General features: G+C 40.5%; 1 protein-coding gene across 1 annotated transcript in view; it reads left to right on the top strand.

Annotated features, from left to right (window-relative positions):
- ATF6 (activating transcription factor 6) overlaps positions 1 to 17,530 on the top strand; it is a gene marked incomplete at its 5' end in the record, with an annotated part of 96,603 nt that overhangs the window by 11,720 nt on the left and 67,353 nt on the right. The window contains 3 exons of the mRNA XM_026089171.1: positions 3,895 to 4,080; positions 4,519 to 4,607; positions 17,080 to 17,223. Coding sequence (XP_025944956.1) covers positions 3,895 to 4,080; positions 4,519 to 4,607; positions 17,080 to 17,223 — 419 coding nt within the window. The remainder of the gene's footprint in view (positions 1 to 3,894; positions 4,081 to 4,518; positions 4,608 to 17,079; positions 17,224 to 17,530) is intronic.

Raw genomic sequence — 17,530 nt, 5'->3', positions numbered from 1 at the left:
AAAAAGAAGTTAGCAGAGATGTTTACAACTTTTCATCTGGTTGCCACTTGTGCAAAGTAATGTTGTTCAAGCCGTCAGTCATTATAAATTGCTTCCTGCTCTTTTGTCTGATTATTGAAATGCTCAGTAAGTGGCATGGTTATCTTGAGGCCAGACCAGCTATGTAATACTTAGTGCTTACTGCTTCCAAGTTTCAGCCTTATTCCACTGTTTCACCCACAAGACTCTTTCCTCTTCCTGCATCAGATGTAGGATCAGGCTTGCAGTACTGGCTTATTATTCCCCATGAAAAGCCAGACAAGCCCTAGAGGGTTAGTTTAGGATGTTACTAATCTATTGTAGGGACTGTCAACTAAAACAAAAGAATCCAAAGATATGAGTACTTGGATTTCATTAAAGCAAGCTTAAGAAATGAGTCAAAGTGAAGTTGATGTGCCATAGACTGAAATACAGCAATCGCGCAGGATACCTTGAATCTGACTGGGTAGAGCTGTTGTTCCTGATGGTGTCTGGAGAACACCGAGTAAAGGAGAGCTGTCTAGATAAATGCCATCAGAAAGGTAGCTGACACTGTTTAAGACAGCGATAGATGCACCCCTAAGATTTCCGGACAGACACTGCTCTTGTGCTTTAACTCAACCATTTCTCAAGGAAGCAGGTAGATCTTCCGGAGGTTCCAGACATCTACAGAGAGCCCAAAGCTATCCAGTAGTGAATAATCTTGCACAGGTCCTGAAAATGAGAATGGATGGGACCATATTTGTCTCTTTTGTTTGACTTCAGGATGCAAAGCCTCTTTTTTTTAGAAGAAGGAAAAAAAAAAAAAAGCAGGGGATGGGGAGGAATTTAACGGTACTTGTCTGGAATATCACACAACTTGCAGAAGCTAAACCTGCTGTATGAACTCCTGCCTTGTTATTTCATCTCTGGACAGTTGAAGTGATTCTGGCCCTGAACTGATTCGTTCTCTGCACAGCACTCTTTGGCCAGCCTGAATCACTTTTTTTTTTTTTTTTTTCCCCTCTTTCCTTTTCTTCCCCCCAAAGTTTTCATATGCTTGTAAAAGTTTTCCAATGTTAGGTATTGATTTTTGTTGTTGTTGTTGTTTTTAATACTGCAACACAAAGCTTAGTGCTAATGAGAATATTTTAAAAATCCTTTCCTTTCCCACTAAAGAGAACTTGGAATACAAACAATTCCACTTTCACAGGCTTTTGTTGATGGCAGCAGACTTAGACATATTATAAATGATCTTTACAGAAAGCAATTAGATCAACATGGAKACAATCCAAAGTGTTAATGCACTGTAACGTGTTTTCTTAGTCTTGGTCACTAGACTGCAATATGAAGAAGAATGACTTCAAACAACCTGTAGCCAGGTTTCCTGGCAGATGCTAAAGCCATAGAGCAACAGATTGCCTGTGTAAGGGTATATACTGGGAGAGRTTGCGGAGTCGGGGGGATGGGGACTGGAAAGCTATGGTTAAGTTTCCTCAGGCAGCCAAACCTCAACTAGAGCACACTGTTTGAGTTAGATGCTACCGTTCTGTGATTTGTTTACTTTTCCCTACACTGATACTTCCAAAATAGTTCTCAGCTCTTTTCTTTAGCTTTTAGCTAGATGCAGGTGACTCCAGTGTGTGTGTGTGTGTGTGTGGTGTGTGTGTGTGTGTGTGTGTTGGTAGCTAGTGGAGTATATTCAGGTTGGTATAAGAGAGCATTCAGTTGTCTTTCAACATTAACATAATTAAAGCACATCCTGTTGTGGCTTAGTAATGTAAGGGAAGCTTTCTGTTTTTTATAAAACAAGAACACGCTTGCTAATCTGTGATGGAAAGGAATTAAACAGAGTAGTCTTCAAGCTTAGGGTTTCAAGTAGCTTTGTGTAACTCTGCAGTTATCGATCATTTTTGTCCATKTCTGTAGCAAGATGCTTTCAGTCTTGGTCATCCCACTCAGTGCAAACCACAAGATGATTGAGTGGTAAATGCTGAGTCTATGTTGCTGCTTGGGAAAGAAATTGGAGACGACATGACTACTGAGGGATGGGGGGAGCAGTTACTTTGAACTGCCCTCGTCTGGCTTTGCAGACTGCTAGTGGTTGGTGTGCATTATGTGCTCTCCTGGAGTATGTCTGCTGGTTTAGCTTCATCCAGAAGGAACTCAGTTTGTGTGCTCTGAGCCTGTTCGTGATGCAAACCAAAGCATATTAAGTGGGATGATCAGGAAATTTGCATCAACAGCATGCTCCTGATCTGAATGAAAAGGCTAATGTAGATAAGGCCAGGGTATTCATTTAAACCTCCATATAAGTGCTTGGCACACTTAGAATATGCAGTCTGGGATCAGAGACAATATTCAAAATCTCAAAAGGTATATAGCAGAACTGGAAAAGGCACTGAGGCAGAGGTATAATAAGTGTGGGAATGGCTTCCATACAGGGAGAGACAAACAAAACGTTAGACTTTCCAGTCTAGAAAACAGAGAACTGACTGTAGCCTATAAAATGATGTATAGTAAGGTGGAATCATCTTTTATCACTCCTGAAGATTCAAAGGGTGCTGAAAGCAGTTAGCTAGAAGCAGACTTAAAGCAAAACAGAAGAATTTTTCATGCATCACATAGCTGCTGAGCATGTTGTAGAGACTAAAGCATAAACATGTTAAAAGTAGATGGGGAACTCGGGAARGAAAAGCTTGTCAGCTGAACATAGTGGCATGGGTAAGGATTTATCCAGCAGAAAACTGTAGGCTACTGAACGCCAGGGCTGGTAGAAGACTCCTTGCCTATTTATTGTACTACTTCAAAGTGTCTGCTGGTTATTGTTGGGCACAGACTGCAGTATGCACCTTTAGTCTCATAGGGTGTGGGAAGACTTTGCTGTCATCACTTGGGGCAAATGGTGGTATTCTGAAAAATTAATGCAGAGGCTCAATGAATAAAGAGGCTTACATTTACATGTTTTTTGATTAATACTGCCACGGCAGGGAATAGAATTATATTCCATGGCATTAGAATGAAACAGCCAAAAGAAGGTGCTGAAGCAAACTAATAAAGCGCATCAAGTCATTTGTTCTTTTTCCCTGGACCTTATGCTCTTGTTAGTCGCACTATGGTTTTGATATCCTGTGCTCAGCTGCCTTCTAAGTCATCTTCCTTCCTTCTACCTGATTACTTCCTCAGTATCTTCTTCTGATACCTTCATTTTCAGTAATGGGACTGTACTTCAAAGGAGAGTTAGAGTTTAGATRACTAAATCGTCATGATTGAGGAAGGGATTAGTGTCAGTTTGACTTCAGGGCAGTAGGAAAAGCTTATCTTTCAAAGCTGTTCAGAAATGTTGAATGAATCTATCCATATATTTACTTGTGTTTTGTTCACTCTGTAAAATAAGCTAGAATTAATATCCTTGGACTGATTTCATTTGTATAGTTCTTGATATGCCATCTCTATTAATTTAATTCCATTGTTCTTCATTCTCTCTCTTTACCATCATAAACACTTTTTCTTTCTTGATCCTAATACCACTGTGTAGACTAGTAAAGTTCATAATGCAGACCTGTAGACTTGTGCTTTTTTWCTTTGTAATTCATCAAATCAAGTTGCTGCTTGAGTATACCTTTTGTGCCCCCTGCATGTAGAAGGCTGAGAATGCAAGAGAGAACAGACAGTGCAGGATCTGTTTTTTTTTCATTTTCTCTTAACTATAACTCCTGGAGGTGTATGTACAGAATAGCTACTTGCTTTGGTGATGAGCATGTTGGCTCATTTGAAGTAGGGTGGGGGAGAATAACCATGCAGACTTTTCACAAACTAGAAGAGTGGAAACAGTACATGAAATAGAGGTAGTTTTAACTTAGACATTACTGACAGGCTTCCTGGTTGTCCATACAGGTCAATGTCTTGAGAAGACAGCAGCGCATGATCAAAAACCGGGAGTCAGCCTGTCAGTCACGGAAGAAAAAAAAAGAATACATGTTGGGACTGGAGGCCAGGCTGAAGGCAGCCTTACTGGAGAATGAGAGACTCAAGAGAGAGAATGGCTCACTGAAAAGGCAGCTGGATGAAGTGGTGTTAGAGGTAAGAGATTTGGGTGCAGAACTAACTGTATGTAAGGATGGAGTTGTTCAGGTGGAAGGCACTTAAAAAGATTAGTAGAAATCTTGATTAGAAGAGCCTTCTGGGGATTTCTAGCCCAGCCTCCTACTCAGAGCAGGATTTTTTGTAAACTCTAGGTCAGATCAGCTGTTGTATTGTCTCGTTGACTTGAAATAAGGAATTAAAACTGTTCATGGTGCTTCTGAAGATTTTACTGAGAAAATGGACTGGATAGAAACTGAATATAATGTACAAAAGAACCAGTTTCAGTTTTTAAGGAGTCCTGGGTATATTCATACATAATTAGAGAGCTATAAATCTATAAAGCAAGATTAATTTGGTTTATTTAGCTTCTGAAATACTCTTGCATGTCTGTGCCCTKTATTTTTACTGCATGTCTTCTCTGTTCTTCCCGTCTAGAACCAGAAACTCAAAGTCTCATCTCCAAAGAGAACTCTGTGTGTAATGGTGATACTGGCTTTCATAATGCTGAATTATGGTCCACTGAGGTAAGCTGTCTGGGAACTCCTCTTTGCTCTTCYCCAATACACTCGCCACTCACTGTAATTCATAGTGAGTTTGCTGCCCTGTGATTTTTGTTTGAATCTTTAATAGAGACTGTGGTGTTGTTTAAAGCCTTAAGCTTGAAACCTAGCTTTTGTTCCTCCGCTCTTCTCTTGCATGGAGGGAGTATCAYCAGTATAATGGTGCCTCTTTTGGAGTCCATCTGGTGAGAAGGGATGGATACTATACTTTCCATTTACCCTGGCTTAGCATTTTGCTAACCACTGTAGCATTGAACAGTTTGTCTTCTGCATTTACACCTGAAGGGATAAAAGAGCTATGTCTAGAAACCTTTTAACATAAGAAAAAAGTTGGAAAGAGACTTTGAGAATACGTCTGCTTGTTTATACCTGTGTTAATCTCAAGAGCYGTGTGTTTAAGCTGTTTCTAGCATCCAGTGCAGGAGATTTGACCATTTGTTCCAGTGCTTCATGGTCCTTACTATTAGACGTGTCTAGCCTTAATCTTCCTCATTCGAACTTAAGCCCTTTCTATCCTTTCTTACCTTACCTGTCTTACAAAGCTGATGAAGAGGTTTTTCCCTCTCTTTCCTTTTAACAACTTTATACAGCCTTGAAGGCAGTTGCCAGTTTTGTTCTTCATATAATTAAGGTTCTTTGTTTGGTCTTGAGTGTTTTTCCCCATAAACTTTGAAACCATGCAGATTAATTTCTGCTTTTACTTTGTGCGTATCTGTCATTAGAGAATAGCTAGACTTCTGACTATAAATTGGTCACAACTCGAGACTTTGTTTYTGACTATGATGATCAGTTCCAATGCTTGGTTTTGAGTTCTCAATAATATTAGTAATTTGCTAAAACTGAAATTACTTTTGAAGTATTTGCACTTACTGTTTCTTTTCTCTCAGTCAGTGAAATACAGCTGATAATTTTACTTTGATATAGATGATATTAAAGCAGAAAGTTTCTAAGTGCATTTAGGGGTTATRCTGGGATTTTTTGATTATTAAGCAGAAAAATCAGCTTCCATGTATAATCCAAGTGATTGATTTTTTTATTTTATTATTATTATTTTTTTTGTATCCCACCACATTTGCAAACATTACCACTCACTCAGGAGACACTTTTCTTACTTAGTGAGAACTAACAGAACCMGTAATAAGCCGGAAGAAACTTTAATTGCATCTGCATTAGAATGAGGAGTTGCAACGCGTGCAATATTAGTTTTATGAGTCTTGGAAACAGGATAGGAGAGGAGAGTGGGAAGYCTTTTACCACAGTACTTTAATGTTTGTGTGTCAGCTTCTCCACCCTTTGGTCTGAGTAATGTGTTGACTTGGTAACAAGAGACTGCTGTCAGAGTACACTGAAAGGTCGGTTTGTGTTTCTATCTTTGTAACAATAGATAACTGTACAAACAACAGGGTAAATTTTTTTTTTAACCTGTCTGTTCAGTAAAGTAGATAAAGTGAAAAGGATGTCTGGCTTTTCCTGGCACTTGGTGTAATAGCCAAGCCTGAACTAGATGGCCTGCATCAATATTGGATGTAGACGATGGGGAGAAATATAACTGATAATTAGCAAGGAATTGCTCTTACCTTTCTGCTTTGCTTTGCTTTTTTTTTCTCCTAGCAGAATGAATGTTTGCATTGCAGTTAAAATACTAGACTGTATCAAGATGCTGTGAGTGTTGATTGTGCAAGACCCTTCAGAAGGCCCAGAACATGGGATATATACAAACCATTGCTTAAGACTTCACTCCTCCCTTGTACATTTTCTTCCTCTTAAGGAGGTGTTAGTGGCTGGTAGCTCCACAAACATGAGTAATAWTTGCTGTTCTGCTGAGTCCTTAACGAGAGAAACTTGCAATACTTTTTTTTTTTTTGTCCCTGCAGCTCTTTATAGAAACAAAGAATTTCTATGATAATACCCATACTTGCTCAYAGTTCAGCAGAAGAACTTTTCTTTCTGAAGTAGCTTGCTGTGGGATTCCTAATTTTCAGGCAGTGATCAACTGGAGATAAATCTGATTTGAAACTTCATGACAGTATTGCCATTTCCTCTTTGTAGGGAAGTGTTTCATTCACACGCCTATATAGAGGTATGACAGCATTCAGGCCCAGAATGTTTTGATTCAAGACCATATTAGCAGTGTATATCTCATTATTTAAAATCAATGAACCATTACAGAGAGAGAGAGAGCACGCACACAATATCTTAGAAGAAGGAAAAAAATAAGGTAGGAATTTCATCCCCTAAATTCCGTAGCTAATTTTGCAATTCTCTTAGTTTGCCATATTGTAAGATGCTTTGGAGTTTCTTAATCAGAAGGGATAGGATTTTTTGAAGGCTAGAGATAAAACAGAAGAACAGATGCACAGRTTTTCTCTTTACTTGTCTACTTTTATCAAATCAGAGAAGCCAGAAAAGTGGCCAGGTTGTTTGGGGACTGGAATATGAGGCGGTAGAGCAGGCAATCCTGCAAACYCTTCTTGGCATACAGGAGGAGGACACCATGTGTTACTTCTATTGGGGGGTTGGGAAGGGAATCTGTTCCTGGTTCACTGAAGGAAGGCATGGGAAAAGTGCTGTGAAAGGTGGAGGGAGGCATTGGTAGGACCGGGAAATTCTGATGTCCTTTCCCAAAGCCCGGAGGATGAGGCAGTCCACAGGTAGCTCTTCCTTCCTACAGAACTGCATGGCCACGTGAGAGAGAGACTGAGACTGCTRAGTTCTTCCTAAGCAAGCCAAAGCCACCCCCAAACTAGCCATTAAAGAAACCCAAGTATTAAAGGTTGTGGTAATAATTTGATGCAGCTTGCAGCTTCCTCAGCAGATATGACCCAAAGTCAATGTGTGATGCAGTGACACACACTGCGTTTGTCCGAGCAACTGTCCTATAGTGAGAATCCTTTCCTCGCAYGCTGTGATCTGCGTACCTAAACAGTCAGTGTGGTGTTGGGCTCTCAGGACCCCACAAAATAACATCTGGATGGTTGGCTGTATAGTTCTGTGTTCTTTCTTCTGCATTAATGGGATGTGTTGCCCTGACACTGGTTTATACATAGTTTTATTTATTGGTCTTAAATCTTGTTTACTCTGTATGTAAATGGTGAGATGTTTGTGATGTTTTATAGAGGATTCTGAGGCAATGCTGTTCTTCTGTTTTAAGCTTATGGGAAGTAGTCCAAGATCTGGCAGCCCTTGGCAAGCAGATTTAGCAGATAAAATTATTCTACTGGTAAAGATTCTTTCCTGCTGACAAATATACTATGTGGGTGATCTGCAACATTCAACTTATGAATATGCGGTTGGGGCTGAAAGCCTGGTGGGGAAGCTGGCGTATCAGTCAGGAAACCTGCTTGAAAACATTGGAGGGAGAGTCTAGTCTCATGCACTTAATTGACAAAATGCTTTTCAGAACATCCTTCAGCCTTGGAAATGGCACCATGTTATCTCTGCTAAAAGAATGTAAATTGAATGATTTAATACTTTCTGATCTTGAATGTGRTTTGTATAGAGATAATGATAACTCCAAGTTGATGCTGCACTACATTATTAAACTATTTTAAGTGTGTTGATAGTGGATATTTGTATAGAAAACTGAAACTTTCAGCTACTAATAGCAGAAAAAGGAATTTAGCAGGAAGTCTGTTCRTTTAAGTTTCTCTTTAATGTATTTGCTTTATACTGGATGAAAGGTGCCCAGGAATTTCCCATCTGTGTGTCAATGAACTATTCTGTAATCTTAGTGAATTATTTAGACTTGGATGTAACATCTATAAAAAAAATTTCCTTTTATTATTATTTGTGAATGATTGGTGAGGTGTGTGAAGGGAAAAGGGTCCATTCTGATTTCACTCCCTGAAGAGGTCATCCCCTTGCCCCACACTTACATACCCTGAGGTGCAAGACAGGAATTGGCAACCCACGGTGTTCCCACAAAAGGCAGTGGGCACGCAGGCTTTGGCACGCCGCAGGGCTGGGAGCTGGAACCGCGGTATCGGGAGGCAGGCGTCTGGAGAGGCGGTGTCCATCGGAACGTTTACCTTCTCAGCTGGTTAGCACTCCTGAAAGACTGCTGACCTCTGGCATTAAGAAACATCTGATTAGCTGTGYGTTTTGATTCATCACTTGGAACATGAAAACTGGAAATGTTTAGACTTACAATTCCTAGATTCCTTTTCTGTTCTTGTTCGATTTCAGCATTTGTGTTAGTCTGTGCCTGGGTACTAACCAGATCTGAAAATGTGTTAAATGAGCACTAACAAAGCTGAAACAAAACCAAGCACGTGTTCTAGTTTAGGCAATCTCACTTTTTTTTTTCTTTTTTTAAAGTGGAAGTCCTTCATGTGATAGTAATGTATTCGTAGAAAACTGACCAGCAAGTTGGTGGAGAATGGGGACTGTCAAAGTCTTTCCCCTTTTTTCTTTGTAGCAGGAACAAAAGAAACCTACAAAAATTAGGAAAGAAGATACAAAAAGGAATTTTCTGAGTCTGTGTCTCTTGGGGCAGTAGCAGCAAGCAAGTAAGCCGGATACTTGCTAATGGTCCTAATGTTATGTTCTTGGCTATGAAAAGCATTCAACTAGATTCTTCCCTACTTCCCCCCCCCCCATCATCCTGCTCAAGCTACGTGGTCATCATCTTTCAACAACAGTTTTAGAACATTTATAAAGATGTTAGTCAGCCAGAACATGTCTTAACTACTATTTCAGATATTTAGTGGATAGAAAACAAAGGAAAACATCGGGTTGTATGTATGAAAGACAAATCTGCAAGGAGAGATTGGARCAGGAGGTTTAAGAAGGTGATTTGATTCCTCCCCCTCCACACACACACCTTGCCCACCTCTGTATGGCTGGAACCCCTTGGAAACTGGAAAAGAGGCTTTGTGATATAACAGAAAATTCTTGAGCTGTATTTGTGGTAGGAGGTGACTGAAATGGTGATTGATGGAGCTAAGTAAAGCTGCTGCTACAAAAATCTCATGTGTCCTGTTGACCTGCAGCAGCTGCACTAGAATTGCTGGCCTTTCACAGAGACTCCCATGMAGCTCTTCTCCTGAATGTCCTAATAAGTTTTCCTCTACTTTCCAGGACTCTCCTGGAAACTCTGTAATCTATTAAAAGTTTAGCTCCACTGAGCAACATGCTGGTGAAGACACCAGCCTGTATAGCTGGGAAGAGTGATTTGTRTGCTCTAATTGTTGCTGTCTGCAATATATAAAGAAGCGGTAATTTTGACCCTTGGAAGACTGAAGGATGTGTCTCATTTCTAGATGTTAGAAAAAAATAGAAATGTTAGAAAAAAGTTAGAAAAAAAATGAAGTGGTGAGATTCATCATCTTTATTACTAACCGTGAGGAAACCATGCATGGRTAGTTGCAGTTGCATGCTACCATGATTTGCTGCTTGTACATGGGTACGCTGTTTAAGTACACAGTTAGTACTGACTAACACTCTGCAGACTAGATGGGACACTAATCTGGGTGATGGTGGGAGACTTGTGTTTTGCTTGCTTCATGCTTTCATGTTTACAGTAATGAATGGCAAGTCTCTTGTTTAAAGCTTTTGTTACTTTAAGATGTCAGTTGAGTTAGAGATGGCTGAAAGCTACAAAAAKGCTCCATTATCACACCTTTCCTCTCATGATGTAGTTTCTTCTTCAGGAGAGAGGGGAATAGGGAGGAGCGGGACAAGCTGAGATACTTGGACATGTGTTTCGGTTCCAAACCTCTTGGTCTCTCCTGATGTGTTGGTGGATTGAATAAAATTGAATACATGGATTTCCTTACAAACTACAAGTGTAGGAGCAGGAAGCGATTCCTTCCTTTACTGGTCACTGCCACATGTTCATCCAGAATCCTGTCCAAGTTACGCCTTGGGCTGGCTGCGCTCTTTTCTTTACCTTGTCCTTCTGATGACGAGGCTGTTGCAGAGCTGGTGCAGAACGCCAGAATTACGCTGGCTGATAACTTACCCCTTTCTCCATGAGTTCAGGCTTTGCTGCTGCTCTGCTGTGAAAGGGTAAGAACATCTTGGATGCTCAACGTTTAAAATGGGATGATGTGAGCTTAATTAGTGTGCTAGTTGTGTTCATTACCTTCTTTGGATTTTAGGCGTGCTTCTCCCCATAACTTCAGGGGAGTACAGTGACTGCTCGTTGTTCAAACTCACAACCTGTAGTTTTTATTTCCCCAAGAATTGCTCCTAAAAATCTACCCGACCTTAGTCTGTTGGAAATTGCTGCTTCTTGGAAGCCAACTACTGCCCTGTGTTTTTTTTGTTGTTGTTTTTTCTTCTTCTCTCCTCTCTGTGAAGCTTGACACCCAGAGCCCCCTGGATTCCTATGTATATTGCAGAATGGTGAATTACTTCAGTTGACAATAGTTCCCTGCCCTTGCGCAAGGCAGCCAGCTTCACAGAATAGAATATAGGTATAATTAAATCACCACCTTGGTTGCAATTACTGCTTCGCACACTGACTTCTGTGGTTGATGTCAGAGGTGTTTATCCTTTTATATGTTGAAATATCTAAAAATAAAGAGTGAACATAAGAAATATTTGTGAAGAGACAAGGGCCCTTGCTGAAGTCACATATTTATGTGCCCTAAAAACACATTTTCAAATGCATTTCTTTAGGGTCACTGGTCATGTATCTGAAGAGACTCTGGAAAAGGGGTGGTTATCAAACAGAATTATGGCATTGTCTTGTGTAGAAACAGTTATCCAGTTAACCTGAAACTAGTAGGACTAAGTTAATTGTGTGTGAYGCCTTACTATGACCATTTATCCAAAATTTTGGATTTGGCAGGATGTAGGAGGACCTCTAGGACATTCTAACACAGTCCTTCTAGAGAGAAAATTTCCAGCATTGAAATCTGTGTCTGAAGCACGTCCTGTTGTTATGATGAGGAGCTGCCAGCTATAACCAGTAGAACAGGGAGATCTTTGCAGCCTTGTTTCATGCGCTGGRACTGGGAGCGAAATACACAAAAGTTTCACCCTGGATGACTATTGTGGTTGAGACTGCTTGTATCAGGCCTGCCCAAACTTTGGCACTAAAGGCAAGCCCACTTCCAAATAATTGCATCCAATTTTGTAAGCAAAAATAGATGCASCAGGTGGTGATACTTGCTTCTCTTCTAACAGCTTTATTAAAAGTAAATTGCTTTTTTTAAAAAAGAAAAACCACAAACCAAATGTGCACACGCAGACTGCTCCTTCCAGTTTATAGGTTTCTTTCCTCATCCTTCCCAGCAGGGGAAAGCAGCTGGGCTTCTCTCGCCAGCCCTGGCAGAGGTTAGTGCCTTGCTGTGAATTTGGAGCAGCCCAGCAGATGGTGCCCTCAGAAGCAATAAGAAGCTAGAAAACTTTCTAGAGAGCATTTGCTGCTGTGACTGTCTTGTCTGGAACTGGTTAGGAAGAGGATGACATCTTTGGTTGGTGTCACCCAGCATTGTCAACTTCTTTATCTGCTTGGAAAGATCCTAACTCATATTCAGAGAAGGTTCTGTCCCCAGAAAACTTTTTGTTATGGTATCACTATTGACTTTGGTCTATAAATGACTGTATGACTTAAATGTCAGTATTCAAAACTTTAAGTGCAAAGGATTTGTTCAGCCAGAGTTACAAATGAAATTTAGTTCAGGCTCCTGGCAAGACTGACTTTCACATTTATCAAACTGACATTCAAACCGAAGAAGTAAAAATACAGCTAAAATATCAGGTGCCATGGAATTCCTGGAGAACCATGACAGGAGTGTTGCTTTTCTTTCCCTCCTGTAATCAAATTTATCTACATTTTTGAACAAACATCTGCATGAAGTAGTTAGTGGTTCTTTCTTTTTTCCTTTGGATCTGGTTTTGCATCTTAAACAAGCCCATAGCTCAGCCAGCTTGGACAGAGTGTTTGTGGCTGTGTGGAAAACCCTTTAATGCCCAGAATAGCTGTAAAGTTCAAACACAGGCTGCAAAGCCTGGATAGGCACCCCAGGTTTGTAAGTGTGGCAGAACAGAGCAGTTCCAACTCCTTACTGGTCTTCTCATCTGATAAAGCCAGTTCTCAGCCTTGGTCTTACTGGACTTGTAATGTGGGGCAGGAACTAAATTCCTACAAACAGTAGGACTTGCTCAGGGCAGATGTGGCAAAGTGCTCTGTCTTGCAGCCTCTCCAAATTTGCATTCTGTAATCCAACAGAATGAAAAATTTGTTCTTGCTCTTACCATCTGTCATATTAAAACAAGTTTTTTCTACAACTACTGATATTTCAGCTGAAAATGCTATTTTTCAGGAGCTTTTCCCATCTGAATGGGATCACCTACTTCTCCTTTTCACTGTTTCTGTCCTCCTCTACATGATAATTTAAATGCTGAACATTGACTTAATCTTCAGTGTGATAGTGTTGGGATCTGCTCCGTAGTCCCCTCCTGTTCCAGCTCTCAGTGCTGCTGTTCTTGTTCTGCCTGGCGCTTGGAAAGCTCAGTGTGCCATGGCTAAGGCAGGTATTTTGATGCGCATCTGCAGGAGATGTCTGTCCTCCTTCCTCCCAGCTGCTAATGGGATTCTTTGGTCAGAAGTCATGCTTTTCCCTGAGTCTGTGAGAGAGGTGAAAGAAGAAACATTTCTGATGTCTTTTGTTATACCCTCATGTAGCTACTTTGGCAAAGAGCGGTCTTTGGGAGGGAGGAGTCAGAGAAGGATATAGACCCTTACTTGCATGTCCTCTCTCCTCCGTTTTCTGAAGATGGACCCCCATTTACAGACAAATTTTACAAGTGAGCACTTGTGTGGGGAAGGAAGGAAAGAAACTATATGATGGAACAACAGAATCTTCTATTCAGAAGGGAAGTAACTAACAAACTCCACAAATAACTGGAAAGTAGAAGACGAGCAGTATTTCAGATTGCTTTTTTTAAATTATTTTTGTCTTATCGAAAAGGAAAGTTTTCTTGGTATAGGGTCATTATCGCAAACCAAAGGAGCAAGGAAGGGCTTCCCCCCCCCCCCTTTCTTCTTCCCTTTAGCCACATTTGAGACTGAGAAGAATGCTTTTGATCATCTCCAAGATCCTGCAAGAATGAGTGGGATAGGGGAGGCAAGTGTAGCCCATGTAGCTTAAGGCAGCAATTGCTGCTGGCCTTGCTTCAAAAGAAACATTTTGTGGAGAAATAACACTCCTGATAAAGAAAAAGCATTGCAATAAATGCCATAAATAATATCTTATTTTGCTTTCAGGTTGGTGCCTTTGTTCTCAAAAGTGGTAGCAATGGTTTATGCCTGTAAGGACTGCAGAACATTGTTTGCATCCTTCTTTGTCACTCACTGCTGAAGAAATCTTTCAGGTTGAAACCTCCTATGCTTAGTTTCTGCCAAAAGAAATTTTAATTTTGATGAAAAGCTTTAGGTGTTTTAAGCAGGAGGAGAGTGAAAATAAACGCTTTCTCTCTATTAAAGCTGATATAATAAAGTGAAGGTTTTGATTTGTTTTTTTAAATAGCTGTACAGCTAAAACAACTGAATTGGAAAAACTGAAGAGTAGCTGTGACTGCAGAGCAGTGCATATCTTTATCTTGCATGAAGTTGATTTGGATTTCTCTACTTTCATTCAGAGAGTTCAAGGTGAACTGGAGTAATAATGTTACACATTGTACTTCACCTGACCTAGTCACCTCCCCAAACTGGGACCTGAAATCATGAGAACTACCTTTGCAGAGCTAGGCAAGTAGAGAGAAAGAGCCATCATGGAAAAACATGGGTTTGTTAGGATTCTACTGAATAGGTTTTTATCGGCTTTAACTAAATGCTTGTATGGAAAGTTTCCCTTGTTCAAAGTGTCATTTTGAACAGGAAGGTAGAAAAGTAGGATAGGCTAAAATGCCAGATTCAGTAGGTTCACCAATGCTGTGGATGGCTGTTTTGCTTTGGGACGTGGGTGAAACAGGCTGCAGGAGAGCACTCTAACTTTCAGATCTTCTGTGAGGGATAGTTTTGGTTTCATGAATGAACTTCTGTATACTTCTGGCTATCAGGGCTCCAAATTAGGTAGAGCAGGGACTTGAAGTCCATTTTGCAGATGAGGAACTTTCAGCAGGCGCACATGGCATCCCTTTAGACATCAGATTTAGTTTTGAGGTCTGATACTGACTTGAGTTGCTGCCAGCTGTGCTGATGCTTTCATCAGAAGAGAAGAAAAAAGACCTCATAAAGTAGTAGATGGTGGAGATTTTTTCTTTGTAATTGGATAGTGTGGTGTTGATGATGCAGGTTCTTCTGTGTTGTTGTTGTTTTAACTTTTTATCTTATTTTTGCTCATTTGTTTCTTTTAATTCTTCCATGCAGCTCTGGCTTTGAGGAACAGAAGGAAACTAATATACCATTTGTCTTGACCCAGACAGCACAACTTATATCACTTATATTTTTCATCCCGTTGGGTAGTGTTTTCTTAAAACAGATACTGTAGTGTCACAGAATGGGGTTTCTCTCCTCAGCGCTGAATACAGTGCCAGGCCCTTTAAAATCCTGGATCAAAAAGACTGTTTCTGTTTCATTAAATCTGTAGGGTCCTACTGTCTTTTGGTCTCTGTGCTCATAAGGGTTTTTTTCTGCCCTGTTGCTCATGTGTTGTGCTTTTCCATATTGGATTCATGATGCTAGTGTTCAGTAGCTTAAATTTGTTTTAGCCTCCCTGTTGTTTGAGAAAGGAGTATTTGCATGAAAGACAACACTCAGTCAATGGGAAGAAGCTGTTTCCTATGTGTGTCACCTTTTAGGTGTTCACAAAGCATGTGTTCTGAGCAGGAGGGAAGTTTTATATTCGTGTCATAAGCATAGCTGCATTTAAAAAGAATGTAAACATTAAGCATCAACTGATATTTCCAAATAAAACACTAGTTTTGTTGCCGAGAGTTACTACTTATCAGGTTAGGTGCTGTTGCTTATACTGGGAGATAACCCCTKCCCGTGGCTGCCCTTGCCCTGTTTATAATGCTCGTCCTAATCTACAGGGCTCTGAATAAACCATCTGTCTTTCCATTCTGGGCATTAGAAGCAACAAGACTTCTGGATGGTAGTTTACATATACAGTAAGGAAGCTATCTATAAATGTTTTTCTGCCAACTTTTACTTCAGTGAAAGCAGAGCCTTATAACATTTCCAGTGCCCTGGTTCTGTGCTGCTGCCTGGAAACCTGGAGGAAATGAGGCAGTCCAAGTGACGTCAGGCCTTTATCTGGAATTGCCCTGGCTCTGATGGTTCTGCCGAACGTGACACAATTACTCACGGGGAGACCTGGCTTACTGTTAACAGGAGCGCAAATGTGTTGGCAAAAGAGAAGGAATTGCTAGGAAACCGCATACCTTCAACTTGGTTGCGAAGTGTTTGATCTGCTCCCCTTGCTAGTTCTCGCTTTTCTCTGTTATTATCATTTGTATTCATTGCCTGTTACAGTGTGATGCCTTGTAACAAATAGGAAAATGAGATCTTACCCTGCAGAGCTTATGCTCTGCTGCACAGGACAGATGGGGCATGAATTAAAATGTACTCTGTAAGCAGTGATCTCATCAGCATACTGTGGTCTTGTTGTATTTTTGCGTTTTTGCTGTGTTGCTGCTGGCAATGCTTTGCTTTTGTCAGCTAAGAAGGTTAGGACTTGATTTTGTAAATATAGGTATATCAGGAAGTAACCATGTTTCCAAAAGAGTAAAGCTAGCCTCTGGGGAGGATATCTTGAAGTACTGCTTTGTCCTTCAGGATCTTTTCACTTCTGAACTACGATGGAGTCATTTCCGTAGAGTGGTTGTCTCGTGTTTTTTCCAGCTCCTGCATAAAATGCTGCTGCGTTGTTTTGCATCGAGAGCAGCGCAGAAGTTTGGACGCTGCGTGGGTGGCTGAACGGCCCCCAGGGAGGATCCTTCAATCAGTGCAAGCCTACCCCCAGCAAGGCAGCCTGTCTGGGAACAGGCCCCACGGCTGCTGTGTAGATGGAGTTGTTAGTCCTGCCAGTGTCTCTAAATCCATGTAGGCTTGAACATAGATAAGTCTKTGTACAGTTTTGTTAAATGATCGGCATAATATTCCAAGCCAGCAGCTGCATAGAATTTGGTAGCTATATTCTCTTTACATATTGTATTCATATAAACAGATTGATTTCAGTTTCATCAGGTGGAGCTATGAGGAAACAAGAAAACCAAAGCATCAAAATCCTTCCAGCAAGTGATACTGAAAAAGAGAACAGAATTGCATTTCTCTCTAGTAGTGCTTTGAATGACAGTAATTTAATGGCACAAGATGCTAAGTTTCAGCATTTGATACGACATGAACTGTATCCTTGTAGCATGGATACCAGCAGCCAGAAAGTTATTTACTTGAGTATTTAACACCTTACAGTAAAGTGTTTTGCAGATCCTCTGTGTATAAGTGATATGTTTTGCTATGGCTGTTCATGTTTTTCAGTGTATTTGAAAAGGATCCCAGTGCAGTTGATTCCACTGTGAATTCTAACCATCGGACCAGAAATCTGCTGGAGTTCTCAGCCAGCCAGGAGTCCAGCACAGCTCAGAAAATACCTGGTAGCATAATTCCTGAGAAGACTAACAGGTGAGATGACTATCTTTAATGTTTTGTAAGGGGCAGAGGACAATGGTCCTTTTAGAGCTCACTGTCCTTCCATTTGTTTTTTGGCAAGAATTATTATTGCTCTTATAGAGCAACTGAACTTACAATCAGTGTTTTGAAAGTTGATCTCTAATTCATCTTAAATTTTGTGGTTGCTGGCATTTTTGAAGACTCAGACAATGGAAAGGGGGTAAAAAAAAACTGCTTTAAAAGAAGGAATAAAATGTTTAGCCCTCGCTGTTGTGCAGGAAAATACCAAGTAAACATATCTCAAAGGAGAAACTTGAAG

The sequence above is a fragment of the Apteryx rowi genome, unplaced genomic scaffold (genome assembly GCF_003343035.1).
Source record: "Apteryx rowi isolate R43461 unplaced genomic scaffold, aptRow1 scaffold_80, whole genome shotgun sequence".
NCBI classification, from domain to species: domain Eukaryota; kingdom Metazoa; phylum Chordata; class Aves; order Apterygiformes; family Apterygidae; genus Apteryx; species Apteryx rowi.
This window is presented reverse-complemented; position numbering and strand designations above follow the sequence as displayed.